The sequence below is a fragment of the Miscanthus floridulus genome, chromosome 14, assembly GCF_019320115.1.
Source record: "Miscanthus floridulus cultivar M001 chromosome 14, ASM1932011v1, whole genome shotgun sequence".
Classification (NCBI taxonomy): domain Eukaryota; kingdom Viridiplantae; phylum Streptophyta; class Magnoliopsida; order Poales; family Poaceae; genus Miscanthus; species Miscanthus floridulus.
In genome coordinates this window covers 7993634-8005575 of record NC_089593.1, presented here as the reverse complement: position 1 = coordinate 8005575, position 11942 = coordinate 7993634, and the positions used below count along the sequence as shown (strand labels likewise).

General features: G+C 48.9%; 1 protein-coding gene across 1 annotated transcript; it reads left to right on the top strand.

Moving 5' to 3' along the window:
- The first annotated feature begins 2617 nt into the window (after positions 1-2617).
- On the top strand, positions 2618-8266 carry LOC136502832 (probable LRR receptor-like serine/threonine-protein kinase At1g67720). The gene is made up of 15 exons (XM_066498086.1): positions 2618-2956; positions 3295-3829; positions 4165-4670; positions 4787-4919; positions 5006-5077; positions 5158-5226; positions 5310-5381; positions 5628-5696; positions 5879-6030; positions 6110-6351; positions 6505-6631; positions 7016-7081; positions 7182-7365; positions 7450-7585; positions 7696-8266. Exons 1-15 carry the CDS (start codon positions 2860-2862, stop codon positions 8059-8061), a joined length of 2826 nt encoding a protein of 941 aa, XP_066354183.1. The 5' UTR covers positions 2618-2859; the 3' UTR covers positions 8062-8266.
- The last annotated feature ends 3676 nt before the right edge of the window (positions 8267-11942 follow it).

Below are 11942 nucleotides of genomic sequence, written 5' to 3'. Positions count from 1 at the left end.
ATGCAATTATACAAACATGCTTTTGCCATCCATTAAAAATAAAATTGTCCTAATTAGGGAGTGAGTATCTAGGCCATAAATTCTGGCCTATCTAGAGCAGGGATGATACACAATCCCAGTTCAACATCATTCGTAGCTTCATGTATTGATGTATCTCAGCAGCTATGAATTGTAGATAGGGATGCGAGCTTGTTTGTCCGTGAGCTCGTAAATAGACTTAATTTTTGCAGGTAGAAATGCAAGCGGGCTTTCTGTATCTCATATAGGATTAATGTGGAATATATATGAACCTAGTTAAATTTGAGCCACCCACGCCTAACTCCCCTGCAAGCTATAGCTTCCATTCCGACACCCTTTGCCCCCCTCCCCCGTGTCAATCTTGCTCATCGGTTCTCCTCCACCACTTTGGCTAGCGCCACTGCCTCCTCCTTGCCTCCCCCACTCGTCGAAACACCAAGACATCATCGGGTCAGTTGCCGCCTCCGACCATCCCTCTAATAAGGCCAAAGGATATTGGAGCGAGAGCTCTAAACCCCAAATTAAAACCCTAATCCTATCCCTCTCCGCCCGTCAACAAGTGGCCATGCATGCTGCTCGGTCTACACCTCATTCGCCCCTAACCCTCACATGTGTACGCGGAGGACGCTCGGGTGTCAGCACGGAGAAGACGACGACACGGCTCGGCTCCCTCCGATCACTTCTCGACATATGTCCACGTGTTGCTCGTAGGTGGGGCAGGCTCCGCACCCACGCCGAATAAGGATTTTGGTCGTGTGCCCCAGGTGCTAGAGTAAAGACTAAAGAGACCGAGTCAAATGAAACTAGCTAGCAAGTAGCAACGCAATAGAATGGCGGGCAAAGAAAACGAGCAGGACACGATCGAGTGAGCATTGCATGCAAGCCAGTAGTGGCAATAGCCGTGCAGATTGCAATGGCTGGCTGACATCTCTAGCTTGTGTCAATATATACCAGGTGCTCGTGCTTGTGCACGCCCAAAGAAAAGAAGAATGCTTCTAGCTTAAGACTTGATAGACGTGCTTGTTGGTATTATCATACAACACTTGCTTTTAGCTTTTAGCTACGTGCAACACTAACTCTTTTGCTTTCCTCTCGCTTGCCCTGTTCGCTTGGCTGATAAGCCATAACTAAAAGTAATGTTAGCTGATTTGTTATTATAAGAGAAAAATACTGTTTCGGTTAAAAAAACAAATTAAAAAGTACGGATTATAAGACAAGCGAACATCAGCCTGTTCGCTTGGTCGTAAACGATCGTGGATTATAAACCAGAACAATATTTTTCTCTTACACCAAATCAGCCAACAATAATAATCCACAATCGTCACGATCATATACGATCGTATCAGCACCAGCCGAACAGACTGCATGATTGTGCTCGATTTTACCAACCAAGCGAACAGGCTGCATGATTGTGCTCGATTTTCCCAACCAAATAACCTTTTGACACGTGAAGAGGGAGAGAGAGACGCATTCGCATGCTGCATGCGGCTACAATGATGCATCATGGAGTACTAGTGTTTGAACTGAGATGATGTAGCTGGGCCTGCTGCTAGCTTTTTGTACTGCTGGTGCTTGTGTGCATCTCTCACTCTCAGTCCAGCTACTAGGCAGCAAAGCAACATCTGCAGCTGGTGATTACTCGTGTACGTAGTTGTGTCTCAAACTGGAATGGATTGGCCAGGGAGGTACTCCCTCCGTCGAAATAAAAAAAAAGTCGCGGAATCGTACTGGTCAAACTTTTTTTAACTTTGACTGAATTTATAGAAAATATGTGCAACATTTATATATTCAAATAAACTTATTATGAAATTATTTTCAACGATCTACCTAATGATATATATCATAAATATTAATATTTTTGTTAAATATATTCGATCCAAGTTAAAAGTTATTGACTTTTTAAAAACAAAAAAGACTCTTTTTCAGGGACAGAAAGAGTAACGTAACATTGCAGTGATGTCAAGGGACAAATCAAAGCTGACATGCATGTAGATCCATCCATGACCCGTTGGTTATTGCCTTCTGGTGCAATTAAACTAGGGAACCACAGTCCATAATCTCTGGATTAGCTGAAACAGAAGTGGCCGGTGGGTGACGAAAGCGGGGCGTTTTGTGCTGTGTCACAAGGAGTGTTAGAGTTGGCACCATAGCTCGGTTGGATTTTGATTTGTGTTGCACGGAGCCACGGATACATAGGGAATTCGGGATCCCACTCACCCACCCAAAGTCCCAAAATCCCAAACCAACCTTTTCTTTTCTCCTACGGTTCCGGTTCGTACTCACTCGCCACACATTCTCTCTCTCCAACGACCAAATGATCGCCTGCCTATCTCGATTTGTTTACTTAATCAACCTGTTTGCTTGTTTGTTTGTCGAGGCTTATTAGCTATGATATACATTTTTCTTTTATAATAAATTAGTCGTACGAACTAACATAAGTGGTGAACAGGCTGAATAAATTATTATTTTGCAATCAGTCACTTTATCGAATAGTTAAAGACGACGACGAGCGCCGCATGAAGACGGGGAGGTGTGGTAGAAAAGAAAAGCTGGATTTCCATCCTTGTTGGTCTTGTTCAGTTGTTGATTGAGAGTAGTACTAGAGTGAGCGGAGCAGGTGGTGCCGTGGTATTGGAATTTTTCTCCAACCATCTCATGTCCACCAACACGCTAATCTAGTACTCCCTCCCTGCTAGTAACAGCAGCAGAAGCAGCCCAGCGGCTTTGGGTGGGGGCGGGCGGAAAGGAGCTAGCTGCTGCTGCTACCTTGCTCCCTGCGCCTGCGGTGCGGTGGCGGTGGCTGCGAGATAGGGGGCCGGAGGACCTCGCAAGCCAACTTCCATGGCTTCCGCCTTCTCCGCCGCCGCCGCTGCTCTCCTCCTCCCCGTGCACTTCCACCTGCTCATGATGCTCCTTTCGCCGTCCGCTGGGCAGCCTGGTGAGCCGCCCTGCCCTGCCCTTCCATCCCGCATTCTCTTCTCATCTCCAAAGATTCGTTTTTTCCTTCCCTTGTTTACGGCGGCGCCGCCCTTTTTCTACCCAGCTTTACGCATTTATACTCATAGCCAATGTCATGGGGGCGAAATGTTCCAGCTTCTCCAGGAGATTTGCGAAATTGCAAGTAGAGTAGAGGAATCTAAGCTAACTAGTTTGCATTCCATAAATGATGCTACTAGTAAATCTAAGCAACTACTTAGCTTGGACTGTGTGTGTTCTACTAAATCTAAACCTCACCATCTCATCTTTACTTTGCCCCTCCCCATCCTGCTCCTACAGGTTTTATCAGCTTGGACTGCGGGGGAGCTCGCGACCACACGGATGCCATCGGGATCCAGTGGACCTCCGACGCCACCTTCGTCTCCGGCGGCGGCCAGGCCGCGCAGCTGCTGGTCCAGGACGGCCAGCAGCAGCTGACCACCGTGCGCTACTTCCCCGCGGACAACAGGAAGTACTGCTACACCATGAACGTCAGGAACCGGACACGCTACCTCGTCCGGGCCACTTTCCTGTACGGCAACTTCGACAACAGCAACGTCTACCCCAAGTTCGACATCTCCATCGGCGCGTCCCCCTGGTCCACCATTGTTGTCGACGACGCCACCACCCCCGTCGTCGAGGAAGCCATTATCTTGGCTGCTGCTCCCACGCTCAGTGTTTGTCTCTCCAACGCCAGCACGGGACAGCCCTTCATCTCTACTCTCGAGCTTCGACAGTTTAATGGTTCGCTCTACTACACCACTGATGAGACGCGCTTCTTTCTTGGACTGTCTGCGAGGATAAATTTTGGTGCAGGAAGCAATGATTCAGTGAGGTACTAATATACTGCACAACACCATGCATACTCATGCCTTTACATTGTACATATATAGGCTTCACAATTAACACAGTTCTAAACTAGAATTCTGTCAAAATATGAACTTAATATCCTCTGGGTACAACTGTGACCGCATGTGTTGTTGTGATTGTGGTTACGATACTCTGTCCTGGTCAGCTCAAAGGCCCAATTAGGCCATGTGGCTGCTTTGCTGCCACATATCAAAGCTCTGGTCATGCTTCACCTTACTGTCATAACTAAGTTATAATCAGAACTACATTTTGTTTCATGCAAACACATGACAGAAGATTGTTCCTTTTCTTGTTCCACAGATACCCTGATGACCCATTTGATAGAATCTGGGAATCTGATTCTGTGAGGAGAGCAAATTACCTTGTTGATGTTGCTCCAGGGACCGAAAGAATATCAACTACGAAACCCATATTCGTCAGTACCAACGAAGAACCACCTCAAAAGGTCATGCAAACAGCAGTAGTTGGCCAGGATGGGTCCTTGAACTACCGCCTTGATTTGGAAGGTTTCCCAGCAAATGCTTGGGGAGTCTCATATTTCGCAGAAATTGAAGATTTGGCACCAAATGAAACAAGGAAATTTAAGTTAGAGGTCCCTGGCATGCCAGCACTCAGTAAACCAACTGTTGATGTGGAGGAGAATGCTCAAGGGAAATATCGTTTGTATGAACCAGGCTACACGAATTTGACACTTCCGTTTGTTTTCTCGTTTGGGTTCAGGAAGACAAATGATTCTTCAAAGGGGCCTATTTTGAATGCGCTGGAGATTTACAAATATGTCCAAATTACTATGGGATCACAAGATGGTAAGCAAATTGTGCACGGTTCTGCTACCTTTACTTTTTCCTAGCTGCAACAACCCCTTATGTTTCAGAATAAGAAACTCACTTTGGGACTGAATTGGTGTATGCAACATTGACAGCAAATATCATGGCCAGCATGGTATCACGATATCCACAGGAAGGTTGGGCACAAGAGGGTGGTGATCCGTGCTTACCAGCATCATGGTCCTGGGTGCAATGCAGTTCAGAAGCTTCTCCAAGGGTATTCTCAATGTATGACAACCATGTCATTATGCCTTCAATTTTTTGGCTTCCTTAATGAAATAGTATTTGACACCTAATAATTTTTTTTCTTGCAGCACATTGTCAGGGAAGAACATTACAGGAAGTATCCCTGTGGAACTGACAAAGTTATCAGGGCTGGTTGAGCTGTAAGGACTGAATACTTTATTTTTATCTTGTCTAAGTATTTGACTTCTATTGTCTGATCGACTTATTTCGGTTAATGCAGAAGGCTTGATGGTAATTCAATTTCTGGCCAAATTCCTGATTTCAGCGAATGCCGTAATTTGCAGTATATGTGAGTTTCCAGTTTTTTTTTTTTTTGATAATGTGTTATTCTTAAATGATTCTACTAATATACGGTGCTTTTCTTCATTCTAGTCACCTTGAGAACAATCAGTTAACTGGTGAATTGCCATCTTCTTTGGGAGACCTACCTAACCTGAAAGAGTTGTAAGTTAAACATCCTTGTGTGCACCTTGTCATAATCTCTAGACTTTGGAGACCATAGTATAGTATTTCTTCAATTTATTTCCCTTTGACTTTTTTTTTATTTGTATTCATTTCTTACATTTTTCTGCTCAAGAAACCAAAAGACAAATTGATGTTAGTGATTTAAGATCTTTTATATGAGTACATCTGTGTGAGGATTTTTATGGAAAAAAGGAGCGCTCTTATTATGAACTAAAACTTATGCAGGTATGTTCAAAACAACAAGCTGTCTGGGCAGGTTCCAAAAGCACTTTTCAAGAGAAGCATTATTTTGAAGTTAGTATCCTGTCCTTAAAGCAGACTATTAATTTCAGATCATGCTTTTGAACACTAATGTGGCTTGAAAGCCTTCACTCTTTAGTGCCACCAAAATGTTTACATATGTGGATCAAATAGCTATGCTGTTCTTAGAATGGTCGCATGACTCCCATATGTTCTAAATTGTTACATGGCTGCAGCTTCTCAGGCAACAGTGGCCTTCACATAGTAAGCAATGGCATTAGCCACACCATAATTGTTATATGTGTGGTGATTGGAGCCATTGTCTTACTGGGTATTGCTATTGGATGCTATTTCATTACATGTAGGAGAAAGAAGAAATCTCATGAAGGTACACACTCTTTAGCTCAATTGGTATATCGATATTATGCTAGGGAAAGGGCATGCAGTGATTCTTTTGCCATCTCCAGACCCTGTTGTTATTGCAGCACCAGCAAAAAAACTTGGTTCATATTTTAGTGAAGTAGCTACAGAATCAGCACACAGATTTTCTTTATCTGAAATTGAAGATGCTACTGACAAATTTGAGAGAAGAATTGGCTCTGGAGGCTTTGGCATAGTATACTATGGAAAGTTGGCTGATGGGAGAGAGATTGCAGTCAAACTTCTCACAAATGACTCCTATCAGGGAATCCGAGAATTCTTGAATGAGGTTTGTTCTCATACTCACCACATTACTTCAAAATAGTTGCATAACCGGATAAACCCTTCTGTATATTTTTACGCAATTTTCAATTATTGCAGCCTGAAATACGGAACTTAGAGTGTTCTTGCATATATATAGCTGCCTAACATCTTGTTTCAGGTGACATTGCTTTCCAGAATACATCATAGGCACCTGGTTACATTCCTTGGTTACAGTCAGCAAGATGGCAAAAACATACTAGTGTACGAGTTCATGCATAATGGGACACTAAAAGAGCACCTTCGTGGTAAGTCCACATCCAACTTATGGTAAATCTACAGTATAGGATCAATAGCAAACTGTCAGTAGGTGGATAGTTATTCTTCCACAAGCAGACGAGATAAATGTTTCTGGTATATAACTTAACTAAAAGAATGCTCCTTCTGCTCTTGATTTAACATCTTTTGGAACTGCAGAGCATTCACGCATGCTTAATTAACTGAACTCAAACATGAAGTTAGATCAGATTCTGCTTAATGATAGACAGGATTTTGTGTATGACAGATATCTCTAGTTTAGCTCTCAATTGTGATTCAACCCTAGCAGCAACATGAAGTGTTAGAGACAGCACCCCATGGTCAATGGAGAAAACATACACAAATGAGGGTAAACTTTTGGTGGTGTTTTGCAGGAGCTGATAATGTAAAGATAACTAGCTGGCTGAAGCGCCTTGAGATTGCAGAAGATTCTGCAAAAGGTTTGTGGTCTGCTGGTTTCACAATTTGCTACCTGTATATTGAATATGGAGAAATTAGCTACCGCAGTTCTGATTCTGAATGTGAAATTGCAAAAATCAGGTATAGAGTATCTCCACACAGGATGCTCCCCAACAATCATCCATAGAGACCTGAAGAGCAGCAACATTCTCCTAGACAAGAACATGAGAGCAAAAGTTGCAGACTTTGGGCTATCGAAACCTGCAGTGGATGGGTCTCATGTGTCAAGTATAGTTCGAGGAACAGTGGGATACCTGGACCCAGAGTAAGGCCAAGCAATCTGACTGAGGTGTTTTGTATCATTCTGTTTCATCTTCTCTTACAATCGATTTTGTTCTGGTGTGGTTAGGTACTACATCTCGCAGCAGCTGACAGAGAAGAGCGACATCTACAGCTTCGGTGTGATTCTGCTGGAGCTCATCTCCGGCCATGAACCGATCTCGAATGACAACTTTGGGCTCAACTGCCGTAACATAGTTGCGTGGGTAAGAAGAGAATAGTACTAACATCAGTTTTGCTTCCTGTTCCATCAGTGAGTTTCTGCTGAAGGAAAAGCAATGGATGTAAAAACTGAAGTAAACGAATAACCTGGCAGGCCCGATCGCACATCGAGAGCGGGAACATCCACGCCATCGTTGACGAATCGTTGGACAGAGGCTATGACCTGCAGTCGGTGTGGAAGATCGCGGAGGTGGCCATAATGTGTGTGAAGCCCAAGGGCGCGCAGAGGCCGCCCATCTCGGAGGTGCTCAAGGAGATCCAGGATGCCATTGCCATCGAGCGGGGACCCCAGGAGATGCAGCGCTCTACCATCCAGCAGCAGCTGCTCGTGTCCAACAGCAACAGGTCCATGGGTGGTGCCTCGTTGTCCGCGAACAACAATTCAGGTAGTGTGGCGGTGGACTTGGAGCAGAACGGAGCATCCTTCGACGAACTGCTCATGCGGCCGGGTCTCAGATGAGATGAGAATATTGCAGCAGTCAGCTTTATTTGTATGTATCATGTATGTACTGTACTGTACCTATGTATGTATGAGTTGCCAGTGTTAAGTCCGAGATCAAGGTTTCATTCATGTAGGTACCACCGAGTCCCTGAGTTGTATGTAGATGGGCGAAGGGTTTATTATGTTTTGCTAACAAGGAGAAAACTAACTGGCTTGAGAACCACCCAGTCACTGAGTTGTATGTGACGTGCAAGTATTTGTGTTTGTTTTTTTAGCTAACAGGGAACTAAGGGAACTGTCGGTGTTTCGGATTGGGGGGTCCTCAACCAACTAGTGAATTTATCCTGCGTGTTCCCGATTTCAGATGGTGATGCAAAGAGACATAAGGTTTATACTGGTTCGGACAATTCGAGCCCTACGTCCAGTCTGGGAGATCGATCTTGTATTCCTTGCACCGAAATACTTGTAGTATGAGGTTATAAGCTAGGTGAGAGAGGGAGTTAGTCCCAGGTCTCGGCGAGGTGTGGTGTGGGCTGCTTGAGTCGTTGCTCTCAGGCGGCTGGAAAGTGTGTGTTACAGAGTCTTGTTCTTCGTGAGTCTCTTCTTAGAAATAGCCCAAATCCTTTCCTTTTATAGTTTGAAGGGAGGACGAGGGTAGTACGTATGCTTAACTATACGGTGTCGTGCGAACAGAGGCGGCGTGTCCGAGCCCTGTGGCCTGTTCCTGTGGCGGCGTAATCGTCGGAGTGGTCCGTCCTTGGAGCACTGGGGCGGCGTGCTGGTCACATCCGATCCTGTGCGTCATGGGAGCCCTAGGACTGCCTCGGAGCGGGTGCGGCGGTCAGCGTGCGAGTCGCTGTGGACTGACTGTACGCGAGGCCGAGGCTCGGTCGGTGCCGAGGCTGCACCGCAGTGGGGGGTCTCGGCAGACACGAATCCCGAGATAGCCGAGACCCTGGTGCATAGTGCCGAGGCCCGGAGAGAGCGGTTGATCTGGTGTGCTGGTTCGGAGGCGGTGATGACCCGAGCCAGGCTGCCCATGTCGTGTTGTTTTCGAGGCGGGGATCGCGGGGCACAGTGTAGTGCGGGCGCTGATCGTGGGCACAGCGTCAGAATACAGTGGCCGGTAATCCCCGCCGTGCCCTGTCTCAGCTGGTATAGCGCTGATGCGACCTCACGTCCCGTTGGCCATTCCGCGGTGTCGAGCTGTCGTCCGGCTGAGATTGCGGGAGTGGTTGACGCATTAATGGGACACGACGTGCTGTCGGGAAGATCGGTCGAGGCGGGGGCGACGGGCTATGGACAAGCTGGCCTCGAGCGATACGGAGAATGAGGCCTCGCGCGAGACGGAGATTGGGCTCCTTGCCGAGGCCTTCCGTGAGAGGCCTCGCGCGAGGCGGAAATTGCGTCAGGACGCCGAGACCTCCCGTGAGAGGCCTGAGGCTATGCGGAGAGCCGGGTGGGCTCGGATGGGGCTGGTTATGAGCCCATGGCTTACCCTCTAACTTTGCCGTTGATGGGATTTTAGTGCCTCTTTTGGTGTACGCTCGGGGTACCCCGTTTTATGGTACCTGACAGTAGCCCCCGAGCCTCAGGGAGGGTGAGTGCATTCTCTCTGAGGGTTTATCGAGACTTGGTTTGCAGTCGCTCCCGTAGGGATTGTGTTTTGTTTCTTGAGGTTTCGATGGGTGCGCGCGAGCGCACCCGCCGGGTGTAGCTCCCGAGGCCCTGGAGGAGTGGAGTTACTCCTCTAGGGGCTTTTTTCATTTTCGTGTTTGAGTGAGGAGTTTTTATCGTATTTGCTGAGCCCACAAGTGCGAGTTCGGGTCGCGGGGGTCTCAGCGAGGTTGCAGGAAGAGCCCTCTAGCCTCCACATGGAGCAAGAGGTCCGTCAGGGGTTCCCCTGGCTTTTGGTACGACCCTCACGCTTCCTTTTCGCTCAGAAGGAGGGGTGGAATGTGTTAGGCTACCCTCGATGGGCACGAGCGTTGGCACTTCCGGTGAGCTGTTATCGGGTGAGTCCGAGTGGAGGCCCGTGCCCTGTTTGCTAGGGGACGGCTAGCGGTCTAGAGACACACTCCAAGAGTACTAGAGGGTTTCTCTAGTGGGTGTCGAGGCCGTTCGTTGGGCCTCGGTGGCTCGGTGCCTCCCTACGGTGGGATCCCATTCGGAGACTTCCCTGCCGGTCTCAGACACGACTTAGGACGCCCCGAGCGATTGTTCGCTCGGGCCTTGGCCATTCGTAGGCTTGCCCCAAAGTCGTCCCTGACTCTGTTGCCTTGGGGCGGCTGTCGAAACCTCTGGGGCCCAGCCTTCGAACCCCTGGACCGTAACGGGCTCGGTGCCCTTTATCGTATTTGTAACGAAACTTCTAGCGCGGACTTAGATCGTTTGTCTTTGTCTAGGGTGCAGGAGGAGCCCCCGAGCCTCCGCCTGGAGCAAGAGGGCGGTCAGGGGTCCCCTGGCTTTTTTATTCGACCCTCCCATATCCTTTCCGTTCGGACGGAGGGTTTGTTTGCCAAGCCCATTCGGGTGCGAGCCGGAGCCGCTGGGTCTCGACAGGGTTGCAGGAAGAGCCTCCTAGCCTCTGCACGGGGCGAGAGGGCCGTCGGGAGCTCCCCTGGCTTTTTATACGCCCCTCGCGCTTGAGGGTTTGTTTGCCAAGGCCCCTTTGGGCGTGAGCCTTGGTCGCGGGGTCTCGGCGAGGTTGAAGGAAGGGCTCCCTAGCCTCCGCACGGAGCAGAGGGCCGTCAGGAGCTCCCCTAGCTTTTTGTACGACCCTCGCGCTTCCTTTTTGCTCGGAAGGAGGGGTTGTTTTGCCGAGGCCCCTCGAGTGCGAACCGGGGTCGCTAGGTCTCGGCGAGATTGCAGGAAGAGCCCTCTAGCCTCTGCACGGGGCGAGAGGTCCGTCGGGGGTTCCCCTGACTTTTTTGTACGACCCTCATGCTTCCTTTTCGCTCGGAAGGAGGGGTGGAATGTGCCAGGCTACCCTCGGTAGGCACGAGCGTTGGCACTTCCGGTGAGCTGTTATCGGGTAAGTCCGAGTGGAGGCCCGTGCCCCGTTCGCTAGGGGACGGCTAGCGGTCCAGAGACACACTCCAAGAGTACCAAAGGGTTTCTCTAGTGGGTGCCGAGGCCGTTCGCTAGGCCTCGGTGGCTCGGTGCCTCCCTAGGGTGGGATCCCATTCAGAGACCTTCCTGCCGGTCTCGGACATGACTTAGGGCGTCCCAAGCGTTTCGCTTGCTTGGGCCTCAGCCCCGTATAGGCTCGCCTGTGGTCGTCCCTGACTCTGTTGTCCTGGGGCGGCTGTCGAAACCCCTTGGGGCCTAGCCTTCGAACCCCTGGACCGTAATAGGCTCAGAGCCTGGTTCCTTCATCTGAAAAGAATAGGCCAGGGGGAATATCCTCCCCATTGACTCGGCAATGGGTGGCACGCCTTTTGAGGCGGTTTCCTAGGGAGGCGAAATGACGCCTACTGCCATAGTGGGCGAGCGTGACGTGGTGGATGGGACGTAACTGTTCCCGCAATTAATGAGAAAGAAGTGGGCGCGTGGGCGGTAAAATCGGCTCGTGGTTAACTACACCGGATCGGGGGGAAACTTCCCCGATTTCATCGCCCGTTCGTTTCGCCTTCCCCCTGCATAAATACTTGAAGAGTCTCGCCCCTCCTCACCTTACCTTGCCTGCGTTAGCTCTGCCTCCATCGAGTCGTCGCTGGAGCAGCGGGTGCCGGGAAGAAGGGAGAAGAGCGAGCTAGGGAGAAAGCGAGAAAAAGCGAGAGCGTGGGAGAGAGAAAAACTCACCGCCGCATCCGATCCCTCCATCGCACTCATGGCCGGCAACATCGTTGTTGTCGAGGTGGACCCCTGGGATCCTTCCGATGTCACCGTGGAGACGC

Coding starts and splice junctions, on each gene's coding strand:
- LOC136502832 (XM_066498086.1), top strand. CDS start 2,860: ATGGCTTCCGCCTTCTCCGCCGCCGCCGCTGCTCTCCTCCTCCCCGTG. Junction 5,227..5,309: donor TGCCGTAATTTGCAGTATAT/GTGAGTTTCCAG, acceptor TCTTCATTCTAG/TCACCTTGAGAACAATCAGT. Junction 7,082..7,181: donor TGCAGAAGATTCTGCAAAAG/GTTTGTGGTCTG, acceptor TGCAAAAATCAG/GTATAGAGTATCTCCACACA.